The 21455-nt window shown below is 39.9% G+C and overlaps 1 protein-coding gene across 1 annotated transcript in view; it reads left to right on the top strand.

Moving 5' to 3' along the window:
* The first annotated feature begins 4 nt into the window (after window positions 1-4).
* COPG2 (COPI coat complex subunit gamma 2) overlaps window positions 5-21455 on the top strand; it is a 138618-nt gene continuing 117167 nt past the window's right edge. The window contains exons 1-4 of the mRNA XM_069462366.1: window positions 5-121; window positions 1174-1226; window positions 1793-1873; window positions 5356-5427. Coding sequence (XP_069318467.1) covers window positions 85-121; window positions 1174-1226; window positions 1793-1873; window positions 5356-5427 — 243 coding nt within the window. The 5' untranslated portion in view covers window positions 5-84. The remainder of the gene's footprint in view (window positions 122-1173; window positions 1227-1792; window positions 1874-5355; window positions 5428-21455) is intronic.

Here is a 21455-nt window from a genome sequence, read left to right as displayed (position 1 = left end):
CGGCCTTCCTGCAACCTCTTCCGCTCGCCGGCTGCAGCGCCTGGGACGGTTGCGCTGGGTCTGGGCTCTGGGAAGTCGTCCAAGATGATTAAAAAATTCGACAAGAAGGACGAGGAGTCTGGTACGCGCGGGGCTTCTGGGGCCCACCCTCAGCCGCGGGGGCCCTTTCTCCACGCCCGCCGCCACCTGCTTTCCGGGACGGCGGGGCTGGGGGCGTGGGCGCTGCGGTGCCGGGGGCGCCGGAGTTGGAGCCGGTCCCTGCCCCCCGTCGGCGCCTGCCGGGGGCCCGTCCGTAGCCCCTCCTCCGGGCGTCGGAGCCCCCCCTAGGGCCGCGCGCTCCGGTCCCGGCGTCCGCGCGCAGCCTCGGGCAGTTCGGCGGCCCCGCCCCCGTCCCCCTCCCAGTCCCGGTCCGCGACCCTGTCCCCGTCCGCTCCCTGGCGCGTCTCGGCGGCGGGGGCTGTTGGTAGGGTCAGGCCCCGAGGGCGTCTGGGGTCGGCGGAACAGTGTGTGTGTCTGTGAACTTTGAGGTGCCTTGGCTCTGTCCGGTTCCCCGGGGGCAAGTCTGTCCCGTGGGACAGCTGGTTGAGTGCTCAGGCGTCCCGAAGTCACTTGCGTGTTGATACCTGTCTTTGGTCCAGAGCAAATGGGGAAGATGCCAAGCCTCCTCAAAAAGAAAAAATTCTCAGTGTTCGGTAGCTGCTCTCACACCGTGTGGTAGACGGTTGGGTCTTCCAGCTCTCCGTCTATATGATTCTCTGTGAAACTCTTCGTGTCTGCCTCTCCGTAAATGTTAGAAACACGTAAAACAAAAGAGTGCTTATCTTCAGGGAAGTCAAAAGTGCCCTAATCACAATTTCATTAATCTCGGTTGTGGAAATGACATATCTTTGACATTCATGGGGAAAGAGGACAGAGAAAGAAGACTCCTTTTGGATAGGGTTCCTGGAAAAGCGAAGTCCGAGCTCTTACAGTATGGCAATGACAGAGCTAGTAACAGAATCACATTTTTTTTTTCATTCAGTTTATATGCATGTTAGTAGTGACTGTCACTGTGGTATCCAAGTGGTCACCTCACTTAGGTGAGATTTCCTAAGCGTTCAGCACCCTCCTCTAGAAGGTATATAAGTTTGTGTAGGACAGCTATTAAAGACATTTGTTTGTATTATAATATAGGTAGTGGCTCCAGTCCTTTCCAGCATCTGGAGAAGAGTGCTGTCTTACAGGAGGTATGACTTGGAAGTATATGGTTCTCCTTCTTTTCTATTCTATTTTAGAATGGTGGGCAGAGAATCCTGGGATACTATGTTCAGGACATCCAAAACAAGGAATGTAACAAAGTTCAGAGAATTTAGACTTGAGGGAAAAGGAAGAGGGGTTACTTGTCAGAGGAGAGTCTAGAACTTAGAGAAATGCAAAGATATGCAGGCTCTGCCACATGTTAGGAATTTTAAATATTAGAAGAGGTTTAGTGCAAGGTTATTGAAAGAAGTTATAGATATTAAGCTCATTGTATTCATGTTATATAGGTAAATATTGTGATTCTTATTTAACAGATAAAACCCATAAAGTTGAAGTAGTTGACCTAAAAGAATGAGTTAGAAAATACAGAATGGAAAATCAAGGCCTCATCTAATCATTTATCATATACAATAGTAAATTGGGAACTGTAGACAACTAACATAATTTGGATATGATGATTCAATATAGTCTCTATTAAAGTTGATTTGCTGTAATCTGTGATAGAAAAGGTAGAAAATACACTATATATAACAATGTTTTTATGTTTCTGTAGGCTCGTATATTCAATGAAACTCCTATCAATCCAAGAAGATGTTTGCATATTCTTACAAAGATTCTTTACTTACTGAACCAGGTAAATTATTTTGATTTTCCTCAGCTTTGTGTCCTGTAATAAAAATGTATGACATGCAATTGTACTTTCTGGAAAGTGTAATTATTTATTTATTTTAAATTCACTTAATTTTAACATTGACAGTGTTTGGTTAGCAAAATAATATGTAAAATTTCTTGAGCACAAGGACTATGACATATACAGGTTGAGTATCCCTTATTTGAAATACTTGGGACCAGAAATGTTTCAGATTTTTTTTTTTTTTTTTTGGAATTTTTACATTATACTTAAGGTTTAGCATCCCTAATCTGAAAATCTGAAATGGTCCAATGAACATTTCCTTTCAATATCATGTTGGTGCTCAAAAAGTTTCTGATTTTGGATTTTTGGATTAGGGATGCCCAACCTGTACATTTTTATTCATGCTATGTACATAGTGATTCTCAATAAATTGTTTGGTTTTAATTTAATGAGTACTAGTTAGAACATATTGTTTACACGTGTTTTTTTTTTTTTTTTTTGAGACAGAGTCTCACTCTGTTGCCCAGGCTAGAGTGAGTGCCGTGGCGTTAGCCTAGCTCACAGCAACCTCAAACTCCTGAGCTCAAGCGATCCTCCTGTCTCAGCCTCCCGAGTAGCTGGGACTACAGGCATGCACCACCATGCCCGGCTAATTTTTTCTATATATATATTTTTAGCTGTCCATATAATTTCTTTCTATTTTTAGTAGAGATGGGGTCTCGCTCTTGCTCAGGCTGGTCTCGAACTCCTGAGCTCAAACGATCCGCCCACCTCGGCCTCCCAGAGTGCTAGGATTACAGGCGTGAGCCACCGCGCCCGGCCTGTTTACATGTGTTTAGAGGTCTTTATGTCCCTCTGAAAACAGAGTGCAAAATCAGATACATTCCAGATATTTTATCTTTTAATTTTTGTATAATAGTGGTATTTCAAAGCTTTGATTTTAATATTCAGATTTTATGTTTGTTATCCCTTTTCCACCATTATAGCATTATGATTCTGGGCAAGTAACTTTTCTGTGCCTTAATGGTCTTTTCTGTAAATGGGGTTTAAGATAATATCTGTTATATAAAGTCGTAATGATTAAATGAGATAATAAATGTAAAGCACTGATAATAGTACTGAGCATGTAGTAAGCATTTAGGAATAATTTTCTTTCAGTCATGCAGCAAATACTTATTGTATACTTGCTGTGTCCTATGCACTGTTCTAGGCATTAACATAGCATAATAACTATTATGCTATGTACAGACGAACCAGCAAAAATATTTGCACTCACGGAATGTAGGTTCGGCTTGCTATTATTGTTATTAATTTGATTTTTCCTTATGGTTTTTTGCCTCAGACTTTTAAATCACATGAAATGTTTAGGGCCTTAGAAAATATGATTTTGCTTTATAGATTCATATTCCCTAAGTATCTGTATGGAACTTATTCCAGGACCTCCTGTAGATACCAAAATCCGAGGGTGCTTAAGTCCCTGATATAAAATGGTATAGTATTTGCATATAATCTGTGCACATTCTCCCATGTGCCTTGAATCATCTCTAGGTTACTTATAATACCTAGTACAATGTAAATGCTGTGTAAATGCAGTTGTTATGCTGTATTTTTTAGGGAATAATAATAAGGAAAAAGTCTGTACATATTTGGTACAAAATTTTTTTCCTCCAGTATTTTCAATCTGAGATTGATTGAAACCATAGATTCATAACCCAGAGGCATGGAGGGCCAACTATATATGCGTATATATGGATACACACACTTAAATATATACACAGACATATATACCATACGTTTCTGGTGGTTTACATGTGGTGCTAAGATGACTGTGGTTTCCACTTTGAATTCCAAGAGAACATTGTATCTTTACCATGTTTTGTGACTAAAGACCTAATCCAGAGATTTAATAAAGTTTTGCTGTTTGCAAATGAAGACTGAGTAACAAGCACATGGTTTTAGATAAAATATATCTGTTCACAAACAACATAATCCCTCTGTGGCAGCATATTAGAAACATTTAAGGCAAAGTCAGTTTGATAGCACACATATGTCCGAGTTGGCTAAATCCAAATATAAACAGAGTTTCAAGTAGTCAGAGTTGATTCAGAATAGCTAATATTTTTATATTGGTCAGTACCTCTTTGATGGGGCAACTCATGTTGAAACATTTAATTATGTTGATAAGGAGATTACTAAGCACGGCATAAACGAAATTAACTACATAAACAGCTTTGGGAACATTTGTTTTATCTCTTTCTCTAGTTCTTGGTAGAGCTTTATGGAAAAATAATTTTAAATTTCTACCAGAGTTGACATATCCGTATGTTCTCTGAGTTTCAAGTAAGAAAGTAGGAACTTAATGTTTTCCAATATAACCAAAAAGCACATAGGCTTCTGGATATTCAGTAAATATTTATGAAAGAAAGAGAGAGAAATCTCTTGCTTTGCTGATGAGCAAGCTGGATACTCTGATTTAAGTAGTTGTAAACTTCTTATGCTTTGTCTTTAATACTAAACTTTCAATGTTTTCATCAAAATTTATTACACCCATGGCAAATAGATTGAAGACTAGTTATATCTTATGTGAAATTTGAAAACTGAAATCTGAAACTCTGAAAAGCGATTGAGATTGCTTTTAATGAAGAAATTAAATGATAATATTTTGGGTAATCTGTGATCTGAAATATCTGGAGTATTAGTGAAATACATTACCTGACTGACACCTTGCTACTCAGAAAATGTTGTTCCCTGATCAGGATTTGCATCTCTGGGAGCTTGTTAGAAATGCAGAATCTCAGGCTTTACCCCAGAGCCACTGAATTCGAGTCTGCCTTTTGGCAAGATCCCTGGATGATTTGATATCCACATGAAGGTTTGAGAAGCTCTGATCCAAAACATGTTTTTATGAGCTTGAGCCAATATTCAGATCCATAGCAGTCCCTTAAGCGTTATTTTTTTATATGATGAACTTGATTCCTGCCCTTTTGGTTGATCCTCTTTTTGCTATGTTTGCTGGGATTCCTAATAGATAGTTCTTTATATATAGTGTAATATTTATTATGCTCCTGTGATATGTTAGGCGTTATGTTGGGCATTAGATTATAGAAATGTACAGTGTAAGGTATGATCTCTGCTCTTAGGTGCTATAATAATAGCAACATCCTGTTCTGATTAGAAACTGCTTACTCTCATTTTCTACCTCCTTTTAAATCACAGTTCTTCAGGGAAATTTAAAATGTTTCTGCTAAAAGGTTAGAGACCACTATTCCAGAACTTTCAGACATAGTGTGTGATATTGACTTATTTTAAATAAAAAGTAGATAAATGGTCATATGGGTTTATAAATTGAAAGTCAGAAAAATCACAGAGGCAGAACATTTTCAAAGAGATTTTTTTCCCCAAGTTCTAGAAGATTTTTGCAGAAATTAAAGATCCTTATATATATAATTTAAGTTTAAAAATTTGTTTTTAATTGTACTTAGGGTGAATACTTTGGAACTACAGAAGCTACAGAAGCCTTCTTTGCAATGACTCGATTGTTTCAATCTAATGATGTAAGTCTTTTTTTATTCTTTTACAATGAAAAAGCTCCTTTTATTTATTTTCCTCAGAGAACTTAGAGTGTTCCAAATTAGAGGGCTTGAAATGTTTAAAATTACTTAAAAACTGTTTATCTTCATAAAATTTATAAATGCTCATTAAAGGATATGTGAAAACAAAAGAATTAAAGTACATGGTATAAAGCTGTTCCTGCACAGATCTACCTGCAGTCATAAAAACTGTTAATACCCAGCTTACGGTGTGACAGTGCAAAGTGGACTGGTATAGAAGTTAATGCACATAGCTACCACGTTTGTTAGTTCTTAGTCAAATTTCTGGTGGGCCTGGGGCTGCTGTTGGTCTGGCTGTTGGGCAGGCAGTTGAGAAGAAGAGCTGGACATGGAGTGGGGAAGGGGACATGGAGTAGGGGAAAAGAAGAGTGAAGACAAACTAAACTTGCCAGCACCTCTGCCTCTGTCTCTCCTTACCTTAAACCACCATGACCTTCAGGGTATAATGGCTGCTGTTTTTCTTCTAAATGTGTCACTTCTCCATCTTCTAAATGTGGCACATATTTTTCTTTTGCCTAGCTCTGATGGAGAACCATATGAGGAAGGAGATTCTGGGATATATATTTCCCAGCTTTCTGTTAACATAAATTGGCCAAATCTTGCAGTTCTTTTGGTATATATTGCATATCATCAAAGGTCACATTTTGTGTCCAAGCCCCAGGACCTCCTGAGATTTAAGTCTGGTTATGGGTCTAGATAATGAGAGGCTTTAGGAGTAAATCTTCAGGAAGATTAGTAGTCCCTTGTAAGGCAACTCTTTCAGGGAAGCCATTACACACTCTTCAGGCAAAGGGAGTCTAATTTTCTCAGACATGAGATGAAGGACTGCTTCTACTAGCAAAGGATGCTTGACAGAATTTAGGGATTCATCAGATTCTGCCCACATGCCGCCATCCTAATTTTCAGGGCCCTAACTTTAATATAAGATGTCCTGCAAGAGTTTGAATTGAATTTGCATTGTAATTCAGCCACCTGCAGGATATGCTTTTCAGAAATTTCAGCCCTGTAGCCACATGACATAAGGCTTTCTATTAAGGCAGTTACAGATTTCTGGTCCCTTACCCAGACCTTGAAGTTTGCATTTAAACCTCTGAGCTCATCATTTTCTTTTCTGAAGAAAAGAATTCTTCAGTGTACCCAGAAGCAACTAATTAACCCATTGTACAACTTATTTTTATAAAATCTTCTATGGCAGGAATTACTTAGTTACCCAAAGCTTTGTCTTCTGTAGGTCCTTGTCAGCAGATGATAATTTAAATATTTTGCTACTGCATGCTATGGACTACTAGTGTCCCTTTACCACTGGAAATAGGGTCATTAATGCCTTTAATCCAATCAGAGAAGCAATTTCAGGTTAGTATCTTTAAGGTTTGTTTCCTTTTAACCATTTCCTGTTCCAAAAATTCAGGGTTCAGTCAGGGAAACAGAACCACTACGAAGATTATGGAATTCGGTATTTATTAGAGGAATTAGACCAGAAAACTAGACATGTCAAGCTGCTGGAGTGGGGCTCAGAGGGGGGCTGTTACAAAGTCGTGGAAAGCTGTTGCCTCTTTGTGGCTCTGGTTTTGCAGCCAAGTGTCTGGTGGCAGGCCCAAGTTTGCTGTTGCTCAGAGGGCTGGCAATTGGGAAGAAAAACTGAACATGGAGCAGGGAAGTGGATGCAGAGTAGGGAAGAAACAGAATGAGGACAAGCTTGAAGCTTCTAGCACAGAGGTTTGTGTTAAGAAAAAATATGAAACAGTTTTCTAGGAAATGGATTAGGGAAAGTAGGACTGTTGGATAGGACTAATAGCCTGTTGAACTTGGTGCTCATAAATTTAAAGTATTACTAGGCAGCATGGTGAATATGCTTCTCCAGCTATAGGCTGCAGATTAAGGCATGGAGGTGTTAGAGATTGGATTTATCAGGGTTGAAGTTTTGCCAGATTAGTAAACAGAGGGGGGAAGCAAAGAAGTCAAATGATTGAAATATTGAATATGGAATCAGTCTTTGGTTAGGAGGGAAGTAAAAACAGGGGCTGACAGGGACAGCAAAATGTTGATAAGATCAATGGGTTGTAAGTCATGATGGAGTGAAAGAATTGTTGGAGTCAGGAGTGATGGTTGGAGAGTGAGATACTTAGAAATGAAATTGGAAAGGGGTACTGTTATTGATATAGGCTGTGCCAATGGAAGTGGGTAGTTGCTGTAGGAGAGAGGACAGAATCATTGCAAAAGAGGAGGTTAAGGAATGAAGAGGTCAAAGTTTTAGAGATATCATCTGTGTGGATATTAAAATCATCAATACTTACTACTGAGATAATATTGGTGAGAGTGACAGTGAACAAGGCACTAATATTTTTTTAAAATAAGAGAACAGACCTGGGATCTATATATGCAACCAGGGATGCTGGTGATACAGTCTCAGGGCATAAGCCAGAGATTTTTAGGGAAAGAGGTGCAGTGAAAGAAGGCGGTACAGCAATTTTGAATAAGGCAGAGAGGATCAGCTTTGACAGCTTCCCTGTCTGTAGGCCTACAGATCACTGCCACCATTTGAAAGGGCTTCAGGAGAATCCTTAGGGGAGAGTGAGGTTTCAGTTAGAGAAAAAGATGGGAACATTCAGAGAAGAGTTTGAGGATACAGGGGATTTTGCTGATGAAAGTGCCAGAGAACATGAAGGAGTTGTTTGGAATTTATAGAAGGATGGAAAATAGAGTCAGATAAGGTGCTATACCCAGCTGCAAGGCAGTAAGCGTCCAGGTTATGAGTAATAACAAGGATATTTTAGGCTTTTTGTAGTGACTGAGGTAAGTAGCTATGTACAGCATGATATAATTAGTTTTCATGGGCCCTTAGGCAGAATATGGAATGGAGAGAGTGATTGTTTTGGAGGAAGGAGAGGTAGAGATACTGCCAGCAGCATGTGGAGCTCCTTCTTTTCCCAGCGTTACCTTATGTCTTCAAGTTGGTATTCTTCTGTCTTTATTTATGTGTATTACATGTTTGTATCTATAATCAATACTTAGTATTTTTGTGTTTTAAAATACAGTATAAACGATATCATCTTCATATTATTTTGTAATTTTTTAAATTAATACATATTTGGGATTCACCCACTTGTTCTATGTGTTTCTGCTTTATTTGGTTTTGCGGCTGTATGGAATCCCAATGTGTGATTATACAGTAGCCCTATTTATTTATCCATTCTCTCATTGGTAGATATTTAAGTTGTTCTCACGTTTTAGCTATTACAAATGATATGACATGTTTATGTACCCAGTGATAATTTTTCTGGGGTAGATATTACAAGTGGAATTTTTAGATAATGCTTGTTATTTGACCTTGTTAAATTGATCTTTACAGGGGTTGTACTTATTTACATAGACATTGCTCCAAATCCTTACCACTTCTTATTATCAGGCTCAAATATTAGCCGTTTGGAAGAATGTGAAATGGCATCTCTTTGTGGTTTTAATTTGCATTTTCATGATCACTGCTGAGGTTGAAACTCTCTTTAAATGTTTTGTGCCATTTTGCTTCCATCCTCTGAATTGCATGTTCATATGCTTTGCTCATTTATATTCTTCCTACTGATTTATAGGTTAAATTTTTTTGAAGTATTAATCTTTTTAAAAATAGAATGAACTTTATTGAATATAACTTACATACAATAAAATTCACCAATTTAAAGTGTGTAATTCTGAGTTTTGAACATGTATAGAGTTGCAGAACCACCACCACAGTCATGATATAGAAACTTTTTACCACCCCAAAATGTGCCTCATATCCCTTAGTTATCTGTCCCCTGCCCCTACCTCTGTACCTAATCTGCTTTCTGACAACATAGTTTTCGCATTTTCTAGGATTTCATTTAAATTTAATCATGCAGTGTGCAGTCTTATATGATCTTTATGTCTTGTTTCCTTCACTTAGCTATGCTTTTGAGATTGATCTAAGTTTTTATATATATATCAGTAGTTAGTTCCTTTTTTATTATTGAGTAGTATTCTACTGTATGGAGCTAATCTGATTTATCCCTCATGGGTGAATCGATATTTGGGTTATTTCTGGTCTATGGATACTATGAATAAAGCTGATAAAAATATTTAAGTACATGGGTTTGTGTGGACCTGTGTTTTTGTTTCTCTTTGGTTAGTATCTAGAAGTGGCATTGTTGGATTTATATTTCCCCAATAACGAATATATTTAAGCATCTTTTCATGTGCTTACTTGCCATCTGTATATCTGCTTTGGTGAAGTATCTGTTAAAATCTTTCACCAGTTTTTAAAAACCGAGTTACCTTCTTAATGAGTTATAAATTATTATTCATATATTCTGGATATGAGTTCTTTATCAGATAGATGTTTTGTAAATATTTCCTCCCAGTCTGTGGCTTGCCTTTTCATTTTCTTATCACTGATGTCTTTTTTTTTTAAATATAGTTTTAGAATGTAGTTCTATGAGTTTTGACAAATGCATACAATAATGTTATCACCACTGCAATCAAAATTTAGAACATTTCCATCACCCCAAAAAGTTCCCTCGGATCTCTTTGTATCATCTATTTCTCACACCCTCAGCCCCTGGCAACCAATCATTTTTTCTTTCCTTACAAATTTGCTTTTTCTAAAAAGTCATAGGAATGATTTCATACTTTATGAAGCCTTTTGAATCTTCTTTTCAGTTACTTAGCATAATGCATTGAAATTCATCCATATTATTTTATCAGTAGTTTATTCTTTTTTATTTTATTGTGTTTGATTATATGGATGTACCTCAGATTGTTTTATCTGTTCACCAGTTGAATGATACTTGGTTTCTTACCAGTTTTGGGGGATTGTAAATAAAATTGCTGGCCAGGCGTGGTAGCTCACCCCTGTAATACTAGCACTCTGGGAAGCCAAGGCAAGAGGATCACTTGAGGTCAGGAGTTCGAGACCAGCCTGAGCAAGAGCAAGACCCTGTCTCTACTAAAAATAGAAGAAATTAGCTGGACATGGTGGCATGTGCCTGTTGTCCCAGCTATTTGGGAGGCTGAGGTAGGAGGATCGCTTGAGTCTAGGAGTTTGAGGTTGCAGTAAGCTATGGTGATGCCACCACACTCTAGCATGGGCAATAGAGTGAGACTCAGTCTCAAGGAAAAAAAAAAAAGGAAACTGATCCTAGTAACCTACCCTCATGACAAAATAAGGTTCAATACTATGTAGAAGAATACAACAAAATTCAGCCCTTAACAACATAACCTTCACAATATACAGCATCTAATAAAAAATTACCAGGTGTGCAAATAAACAGGAAAATATTATCCATGACCAGGAGAAAAATGGATCAACAGACACAAACTCAGATATGATAAAGATGATGGAACAAGCAGATATTGGTAGTAAAACAAATATTGTAAACATAGTCTATATGCTTAAGACTGTATAGAAGACGCAGATAGTATATGCCTCATCCATGGAGAGGAATCAGAATAGTAGGTGTTTTCTCACATTTCAAACAGATCATCTAGGAGAGAATGCTGGGATTCACCAAGGAAGCCACAGTAAGGAGTGGATAATGAGAGGGTTTAGGGCAATTTGCCTGGGCAGGGGTTGGCTAACAGCCAGGAAAAACTCCTGGATGGAGTGAAAGAGTAAGAGAGAAGCCCTCAGGGCTCCGCTCTCTGAGGCGAGCTTTTATAATCTTGACTGCAAGAGAACCCCCATGAAGGTCTTGGGCCTAACATAGGGAACTGCTTAAAGATTGCACAGAGACACTGAAGACACTGAAGATTGCATGGAGACACTGCACAGAGACCCTTGAAGATTGCATGGAGACACTGCACAGAGACCCTTGAAGATTGCACAGAGACAATCAGAAGGGGAACTCATGCGGAATCCCACAGGCCTCTGGTCCTAGAGCAGCTTGAGCCAGATGCCATTCTGAGAGCCTAGATACCGGGGACTGCGGGCATGCCTGCAGCCACTGTGTGGCTATGAGGAGGGATAGAGGAGCCCAGGTGCTCCCATGCACCGCTAGGAAGGTCTCCACTGCCCTGCTGTGGGTTGCCGACAGACTGAGACATGTGCAGACAGCATTTTCCACAGTTTCTCACCCATACTGTCTGACTGGGTGGGCCCCTAGCCTTTCTGGTCACAGGTCCAAGGTGTCATTTTGTGAATTTGACACTGGGTGATTCCCTGCCCTCAGGCTGAGTTTGGGCTTGAAATGGCTGTAGCCCCACCTGGCTAGGGAAGGACAGGGAAAACAGGCTTTCTAGCGTGCATCTGGGACAGTGCCCACCATCCTGCAACCTGCTGCTGTGGGACTGAGTCTCAAGTGAACTGCGCTCCCCCCAGTTTCCTCCCAGTGCAATCTGCCTGAGAAAGGCCCCACCCTCTCTGGCCAGAGGCCCAGAGTGCCATTGTGGGAGTTTGAAGCCAGGTAGCACTCCACCCTGGGCCTGAATTTGGGCTGACCCAGCCCTGTCCAGCTGAGGAAGGATAAGAGAGCCCAAGCTCTCCCCACACATATCTAGAACAATTCCCACCACCCTGCTATGGACCACAGTGAGACTGAGATGCAAGTGCATAGTCCCCCCCACCTACAGCATCTTGCCACGCTGTTTGCCTGGAAGGTGCCCCACCCTCTCTCTGGTCACAGGCCCGATGTGCCAGTTTGGGAGTTTAAAGCTGGGCAGTGCCCTATCTTCAGGCTGAATTTGGGCTGATGCAGCCTCACACAGCCGAGGAGGGGTAGGGGAGCCCAGGCTCTCCTACCTACTCCTAGAACAATTCCCACTACCCCTCTATCAGCTACAGTGAGACTGGGTTGCGAGTGGATGGCACTCCACCCTGCATCTTGCTCACACTGAAATAGGTCCCACCATCTCTGGTCACAGGCCCAAGGTGCTGTTTTGGGAGTTTAAAGCTGGGCAGCCTGGCATGGGATGTGGTGCTGAGACTCCCCTCCGCCAACCACACAGAGCTGTGCCTCTGCTCCCAAGCATGAACTTTTGGTGTATGTGAGCTGTGGGACAACCAGTTCTAGGCTTGCATTGAGGGATACACCCCTCTGCTTATTGCACGCCGGTTCTGCACAGAGGGTACAGCTCATTTCCCTCCCTTCTCAGACAGGCAGAGTTTTTGCAGCTGTTTTGACCTGGGAATCTCAGCCCCAGGGTTTCTACCTCACTGGATCCACAACCAGTGCTCCTTAGCACCCACTTGGACTGCAGCAGCCTTGGGAAGCTGGGGGTCCCAGAGGAACTGTGAGTCTCCTAGAGGTTGGGCATTCAGGGCGGGCCACTTCCAGCTGAGAGGAGAGTGCAGCACGCTAGAGGGCCCATTAGGACAAAGGGGGCCAGGGCACCAGCTCCCCACCATTCAAGGCCTTCTTCACCTCTCTTCCTCTGCCCACTGCTGCCAAGTCAGCCATGGCTGTTTCCACTTGGGAGTGGTGAGGGCTCAACAGGGGAAGATTAAGCCAGATACTTGGGAGCAGGTGCTCTACCTCTGACGGAACACCTATCACACTGAGATTCCGTGGAGCTTGGGGCGCCCTTCCTTCCCTCTAAAAAGCCACAGCAAGTGCTTTTGTGTTCCCCGAGGACCAAAGCTACCGCTTCTGCTGAGAGAAGGTGGGGCTAGCAGTACTCTCCTCAAGCTGCCCATCTCTTCTGGGAGGAGCCCACCCTTCCTGGAGTCAAGTCCCTGCCACAACCATACTTCTCCTGCCGGAGCATTTCAGCCATTACCCACAGCCAGCCTGGTAGCCCTGTACACATCAGGTTGAGCTGCCTCTGCTGAGGTTGGGTTAGGGTGGGAGCTGGGAATCTGGGTACTGTTGTGCTCCCAAAGGACAAAGACCACTGTTACTTCTGAGAGAAGGAGGTGTGAGCATTGTGAGCATCCCACAGCTGCCTGCCTCTGCTAATCTCGTTAAGAGGAGCCTACCACACTGCATCTGCTCTTCTGCCTGATCATTCTTCTGGAGCAGGAAGTCACCCCACCCCTCACTATCACAGCCAGCACGTTAACTTGGGAGGCTTAGGGCAAGTTTGCCAGCCCAGTCTTGGTCTGGTCCTCCCAGGACTCAAGCACACCATCCAGGGGCCTGAGATCTGGGGATTACCTAACCTAGTCCACCACCGCTGGCACATGCACACTCCCAGGGATGTGAGGTCCAAATGACCCAAATTGCCAGCAGCATCAGCGTGGGCACCTACCTGCATGAGCCAAAAGGCAGTGTACTTCTTCCTCTCTACTTGGAGCAGCAGAGTTCCTGGCGGAGAAGAACAAGTGAACTGCAAAGCTATCAGTTTTGAGCTGAGGGAAGAGGTTTCAGATGAAACCTCTTATGCCAGAGCGTAAGAACTCTGGCAATATGAAAAAACAGGCTCTCTCAACATCCCCAAAAGATCACACTAATTCTCCAGCAATGGACTTCAATCAAAAGGAAATTTTTTAAATGTCAGATATGAAATTCAAAATATGGATTGCAAGTGAGCTCAATGGGATCAACGAGAAACTTGAAAACCAACACAAAGAAACAAAAAAAAATAATAATTCAGGAGATGAATGAAAAATTAATTAAAGAGACAGATAATTTTAAAAAAACAGAATAGAACATTTGGAAATGAAAGAGTCATTTAGGGAATTTCAAAATACAATAGACGAAATCACACAGAAGAATTTCAGAGCATGAAGACAAGTCTTTCAAATTAACCCAATCCAAAATAAAAAAGAACCAAGAGAAATGAACAAAATCTCTAAGGAATATGGGATTATGTAAAATGACCAAACATAAAAATCATAGGTATTCCTGGGAGAAAAAGAAAAAGCAAAAAGTGTGGCAAACCTATTTGAGAGAATAATGAAGGAAGACTTCTCTGGTCTTACTAGAGACTTAGACATCCAGATACAAGATTCATTCCCCACATAGAACATCACCAGGGCACATAGTCATCAGTCTGGCCAAAGTCAAAGCAAAAGAGAAAAAAATCCTACAAATCGTGAGATGAAAGCATCAAGTATCTTAGAAAGGAAAACCCACTGGACTAACAACAGACTTCTCAGCAGAAACCTTGCAAGCCAGAAGGGACTAGGGCCCCAGCTTAGTCTTCTTAAAGAGAATAAAAGTCAACCAAGAATTTTGTATCCTACAAAACTAAGTTTAACAAGTGAAGGAGAAATAAAATCTTTCCCAGACAAGCAAACACTAAGGGAATTTGTCACCACGAGACCTGCCCTACAGGAAATTCTCAAAAATGTTCTAAATAGCAAAAAGAATAGTCGATGCTCACCAGTGTAAAAACACTAAAAAGTAAAAACTCACAGCTCTTATAAAATGGTAACACAAGGGAGAATATGAAGCAACTATGTAACAATCACCATGATGGTTGGAATAGTATCTCACTTATCAATATTAACGTTGAATATAAACAGTCTAAATGCCCCCACTTAAAAGATATAGATTGATAGAATAGGTTTTAAAAAAACACAAATATCTGCTGTCTTCAAGAACCCCATTTAACTCGTAAAAAGTGGCATAGACTCAAGTTAAAGGGCTGGAAAAATATTCCACGAAAGTGGAAACCAAAAGTGAGCAAGAGTAACTATTCTCATATCAAATAAAACAGACTTTAAATAAACAACAGTTGAAAAAAAGACTACGATGATCATTATATAATGATAAAGGCATCAATTCAACAAAAAATACAGTAATCCTAAGTATATATGTACCTAACATCGGAGCCCCCAGATTCATAAAACAAATACTACCAGACATAAGAAATGAAACAAAGAGCAACATAATAATAGTGGGGGCTTTAACACTCCACTGACAGAACTAGAAAGATCATTGAGGCAAAGTCAATAAACACTAGACTTAAACCAGGACTCTAGAACAAATATACCTAACAGACATTTACAGAACATTCTACCCCCAAAACTACAGAATATACATTCTTCTTATTGGTACATGAAACGCTTTCCAAGGCAGACCATATGTTAGGCCACAAAACAAGTCTCAGAAAATTTTAAAAAACTGAAATCATACTGTATATCTTCTCAGACCACAATAGAATAAAACTAGAAATCAATTCCAAGAGGAACTCTTAAAACTGCACAAATATGTGGAAATTAAACGTGTTGTGAATGATGTTTGTGTCAATGACAAAATCAGATGGAAATTTAAAAATTTTTTTAATTGATTGACAATGGTGACACAAACTACCAAAATCTCTGGGATACAGAAAAGGCAGTGCTAAGAGGAAAGTTCATAGCACTAAATGCCTGCATCAAAAAGACAGAAAGATTACAAATTAACAATCTTATGTCACACCTCAGGGAACTAAAAAAACAAGTACAAACCAAACCAAAATTAGCAGAAGACAAGAAATAACAAAAATCAGAGCAGAACTAAATGAAATTGAAACCAGAAAAAAAAAAAGGATCAATGAAACAAAAAATTGGTTCTTTGAAAACATAATCAACAGACCACTACCTAGATAAATTAAGAAAAAAGAGAGAGGATTCAAATAATCTCAATCAGAAAAGAAAAAGGCGACATTACAACTAATACCACGGAAATATAAAAGATCATCCAAGACTGCTATGAACACCTCTATGCACACAAACTAGAAAATCTTGAGGAAATGGATAAATTTTTGGAAACACACGACCTCCCAAGCTTCAACCAGGAAGAACTAGAAATCCTGAACAAACCAATAATGAGCAGCAAGATTGAATCAGTAATAAAAAATCTCCCCAAAACAGCAGCAACAACAAAAAGCTCTGGACCAGACAAATTCACAGCCCAATTTTACCAGACCAACGAAGAACTGGTACTTACCCTACTGAAACTGTTCCATAACATCGAGAGGGAGGGAATTCTCCCTAACTCATTCTACAAAGCCAGTATCACCCTGATACCAAAGCCAGGAAAGGACACAACAACAAAGAAAAAACTCTACAGACCAATATCCTTCCCTAAACATAGATGCAAAAATTCTCAACAAAATACTAGCAAACTGAATCCAACAGCGCATCAAAAAAGTAATTCACTGTGGTCAAGTGGGTTTCATCCCAGGGATGCAAGAATGGTTCAACACATGCATATCAATAAATGTGATTCACCACATAAACAGAATTAAAGACAAAAACCATATGATCATCTCAATTGATGCAGAAAAAGCATTTGATAAAATCTTGCACAGCCCTTCATGATAAAAATCCTTAAACTAGGCAAAGAAGGAACATACCTAAAAATAATAAAAGCCATAAATGACACACCAACAGCCAACATCAGACTGAATGGGATAAAATTTTATAAAAGCATTCCCCCTAAGAACTGGAACAAGACAAGAGTGCCCATTTTCACCACTTCTGTTCAACAGAGTGCTGGAAGTCCTAGCCAGAGAATTCAGGCAAGAGAAAGAAATAAATGGCATTCAAATTGGAAAAGAGGAAGTAAAACTATACCTGTTTGCCAGTGATATGATCTTATATCTAGAAAACCCTAAAGTCTCTTCCAAAGACTCCTGGAATTGATAAATGAATTCAGCAAAGTCTCAGGTTACAAAATCAATGTACACAAATCAGTGGCATATCTATACACTAATAACCAAGCTGAGAAATCAAGAACTCAATCCCTTTTACAATAGCTGCAAAAAATATATAAATAAATAAAATACCTTAGAAAATACTTAACCAAGGAGATGAAAAACCTTTATGAGGAGAACTACAAAACACTGATGAGAGAAATCATAGATGACACAAGCAAGCGGAAAAGCATTCCATCCTCATGGATTGAAAGAACCAATATTGTTAAAATGTCCACACTGCCCAAAGTTATCTACAGATTCAGTACAATTCCTATCAAAATACCAGTGTCATTTTTCACACAATTAGAAAAAACAAATCTAAAATTCATATGGAACCAAAAATGAGCATGAATAACTAAAGCAATTCTAAGCAAAAAGAACAAATCTGGAGGCATTACATTACCCGACTTCAAATTATACTACAAGGCAGTGGTAACCAAAACAGCATGGTACTGGTATAAAAGTAGACACATAGACTGATAGAACAGAATAGAGAACCCTGAAATAATGCCAAATATCTACAACTAACTGATCTTTGACAAAGCAGACAAAAACATACACTGGGGAAAGGACACCCTATTCAATAAATTTTGCTGGGAAAATTTGATAGTCTCACACAGAAGAATGAAACTGGATCCCTGTCTCTCACCATATAGTAATACAAAAATTACCTCAAGGCCAGGCGCGGTGGCTCACACCTGTAATCCTAGCACTCTGGGAGGCCGAGGTGGGTGGATCGTTGAGCTCAGGAGTTCGCAAGAGCAAGACCCTGTCTCTACTAAAAATAGAAAGAAATTATATGGACAACTAAAAATATATATAGAAAAAATTAGCTGAGCGTGGTGGCGCATACCTGTAGTCTCAGCTACTCGGGAGGCTGAGGCAGAAGGATCGCTGGAGCCCAGGAGTTTGAGGTTGCTGTGAGCAAGGCTGACACCATGGCACTCTAGCCTGGGCAACAGAGTGAGACTCTGTCTCAAAAAAAAAAAAAAAAATTTACCTCAAGATGGATTAAACATTTATATGTAAGACCTGAAATTATAAAAATTAGAAGAAAACCTAGGAAAAATTATCCTTGACATTGGCCTAGGTAAAGTATTTATGACTAAGACCCCAAAAGCAAACACAGCAAAAACAAAAATAAATAAATGAGACTTAAACTAAAAATCTTCTGCACAACAAAAGATATTATCAACAGAATGAGTGGACAGCCTGTGGAATGGGAGAAAATATTTGCAGGCTATACATCTGACAAGGGCCTAGTATCTGGAGTCTATAAGGAAGTCAGAAAAATCAACAAGAAAAAAAGATCCCATTGAGGAGTAGGCAAAGGACATGAACAGACATTTTTAAAAGAAGAGAAACAAATGGCCAAGAAACATACCAGGTGGTACTTGACATCACTAATCATTGGAGAAATACAAATTGGAACCAGAGTGGGATATCATCTTACCCCTGTCAGAACAGCCATTATCAAAAAATCAAAAAGCAATAGATGCTGGCATGGTTGTGTGAACAGGGAGCACTTATGCACTGTTGGGGGGAATGTAGATTAGTGCAACCTCTATGGAAAACAGTATGGAGATTTCTTAAAGAACTATAAGTAGATCTACCATTCGATCCAGCAGTCCCACTACTGGGATCTACCCAAAGGAAAATAAATCATTTTATAAAAAAGACACCTGCACCTGTATGTTTATCACAGCACAATTCACAGTTGCAAAGATATGGGACCAACCTAGGTGCCCAGCAGCAGATGAGTGGATGGAGAAAATATGGTATGTGTATGCCATGGAATACTACTCAGCCATTAAAAGAATGAAATGTCTTTTGCAGCAGCTTGGATGGAACTGGAGGCCATTATGCTGAATGAAATAACCCAGGAACAAAAACCAAATACCTCATGTTCTCACTTATAAGTGGGAGCTAAGCCATGGGTATGCGTGGTCATGCAGAGTGACTTAATGGACACTAGAGACTCAGAAGGTGGAGGGAGGAAAGGGGTATGGGTTGAAAAATTACCTGTTGTGTCCATTACCTGTTCTGGTGATGAGTATATTAAAAGCCTAGACTTCTCCACTATGCAATTCAGCCATATAACAAAAAACCACTTGTACCACCTAAATCTACTTAAATTAAAAAAAAAAAAAAAAAAAAAACAAAAACAGAGAATGTATACCACCAAGAGTCCACTCTAATATACGCTATGGACTTTGGTTGATAATGATGTGTCAACGTAGGGTCATTGATTGTAACGGATATACCACTCTGGTGAGGGATGTTGATAATGGGAGAGGCAGGGGAACTCTTTGTACCTTCTGCTCAATTTTCTGTGAACCTGATACTGTTGTAAAAAATAAAGTTGATTTTAAAAACGAATGTTATATAAATGAATTAATATGGTATGTGACCTTTGGGGATTGACATTTTTTCACTCAGCATAATTCCCTTGAGATTTACCCAAGTTGTGTATATCAATAGTTGGTGCACCCGTTTTGCTGAGGGGTATTCCATGGCACATATGGACCACAGTTTGTTTAACCATTCATCTGCGGAAGGCTATGTGGGTTGTTTCCAGTTTGGGGTTGTTATGAATAATGCTGCTATCATCATTAATGCACACATTTTATATGAACATAATTTCTCCGGGATTGATGTCCAGGAATATGATTACTTGGTCATATAGTAATTGCATATTTAGTTTTATTAGAAACTACCAAACTGTTTTCCAGAGAGACTGTACCATTCTGCATTCCTATCTGCAATGTATGAATGATCCAGCTTTGTATCTTGCCCAGCATTTTGTGTTGTCACTATTTTTTTTTTTTTTTTTTGGAGACAGTGTCACTTTGTTGCCCTGGCTAGAGTGAGTGCCGTGGCGTCAGCCTAGCTCACAGCAACCTCAAACTCCTGGGCTTAAGCGATCCTACTGCCTCAGCCTCCCGAGTAGCTGGGACTACAGGCATGCACCACCATGCCCGGCTAATTTTTTTTTTCTATATATATTTTAGTTGGCCAGATAATTTCTTTCTATTTTTAGTAGAGACGGGGTCTCACTCTTGCTCAGGCTGGTCTCGAACTCCTGACCTTGAGCGATCCACCCGCCTCGGCCTCCCAGAGTGCTAGGATTACAGGCGTGAGCCACCGCGCCCGGCCAACTATTTTTTATTTTAGCCATTCTGATAGGTGTGTGGTGATATCTCTACTGGCCTTTCCCCAGTGGCTAGTGATGTTGAACATCTTTTCATGCACTTATTTGTCATTCTTATGTCCTCTTCAGTGAAATAGCCATTCATGTTTTCTGCCTATTTTCTAATTCAACTGTTTTTTGTTTTTTTCCTGTAGGGTTTTGAGAGTTCTTTGTATAGTATGGATACTGATCTTTTGTCGGCCATGTCATTTGTGCATATTTTCTCTCAGTTTGCAGTTTGCTTTTTCATCTTCTTAGGGTCATTTGCAGAGCAAAAGTTTTTAATTTGGATGAAAATTTATCAATTTTCCTTTTATGGATAATGCTTTTGGTGTCATACTAAGAACTTTTTGCTCAGCTTTAGATCTCAAAGATTTTCTTTTCTTTTTTTTTTTTTCCTAAAAGTTTTATGCTATATATTTATGTCTGTGGTTCATTTTGTGTTAATCTTTATTATTTGACTTTTAAAACCAGGTATATGGGCCGGGCGTGGTGGCTCACGCCTGTAATCCTAGCACTCTGGGAGGCCGAGGTGGGCAGATCGTTTGAGCTCAGGAGTTCGAGACCAGCCTGAGCAAGAGCGAGACCCCATCTCTACTAAAAATAGAAAGAAATTATATGGACAGCTAAAAATATATATAGAAAAAATTAGCCGGGCATGGTGGCACATGCCTGTAGTCCCAGCTACTCGGGAGGCTGAGACAGGAGGATCGCTTGAGCTCAGGAGTTTGAGGTTGCTGTGAGCTAGGCTAACGCCACGGCACTCACTCTAGCCTGGGCAACAGAGTGAGACTCTGTCTCAAAAAAAAAAAAAAAAAACAGGTGTATGTATTACTTTGGTAAAACAAAAAATCTTGGAAAGAAACCTAAAAGGCTCAAGAAATAACACTGGCTCTTACTACTTGTAATACATTCTGTGTATTTCCTATTCTGTCCTACCCCATCCCACCTTATACTAGACCTTCCCATCTCATCCCATAACTTCTCATCCCATCCTGTTTCATTTCATTAAAAAAATGCTGGTCATACGTAACCCATTCATTTGATTTCATGACTTTCTGCCATAGCTTGAAAAACACAGTAGACACAGTCTCTCCTCCTTATTTTTACTTTTCAATATGTCTTTTTTTCTAACTTCATCACCAAATCTGTCTCAGATGTTTAAAAAAAAAATCACCCACTTCTCTTTGACATGAAAAATAAATAA

Source organism: Eulemur rufifrons, chromosome 29 (assembly GCF_041146395.1).
Source record: "Eulemur rufifrons isolate Redbay chromosome 29, OSU_ERuf_1, whole genome shotgun sequence".
In the NCBI taxonomy this organism is placed as follows: domain Eukaryota; kingdom Metazoa; phylum Chordata; class Mammalia; order Primates; family Lemuridae; genus Eulemur; species Eulemur rufifrons.
This window is presented reverse-complemented; position numbering and strand designations above follow the sequence as displayed.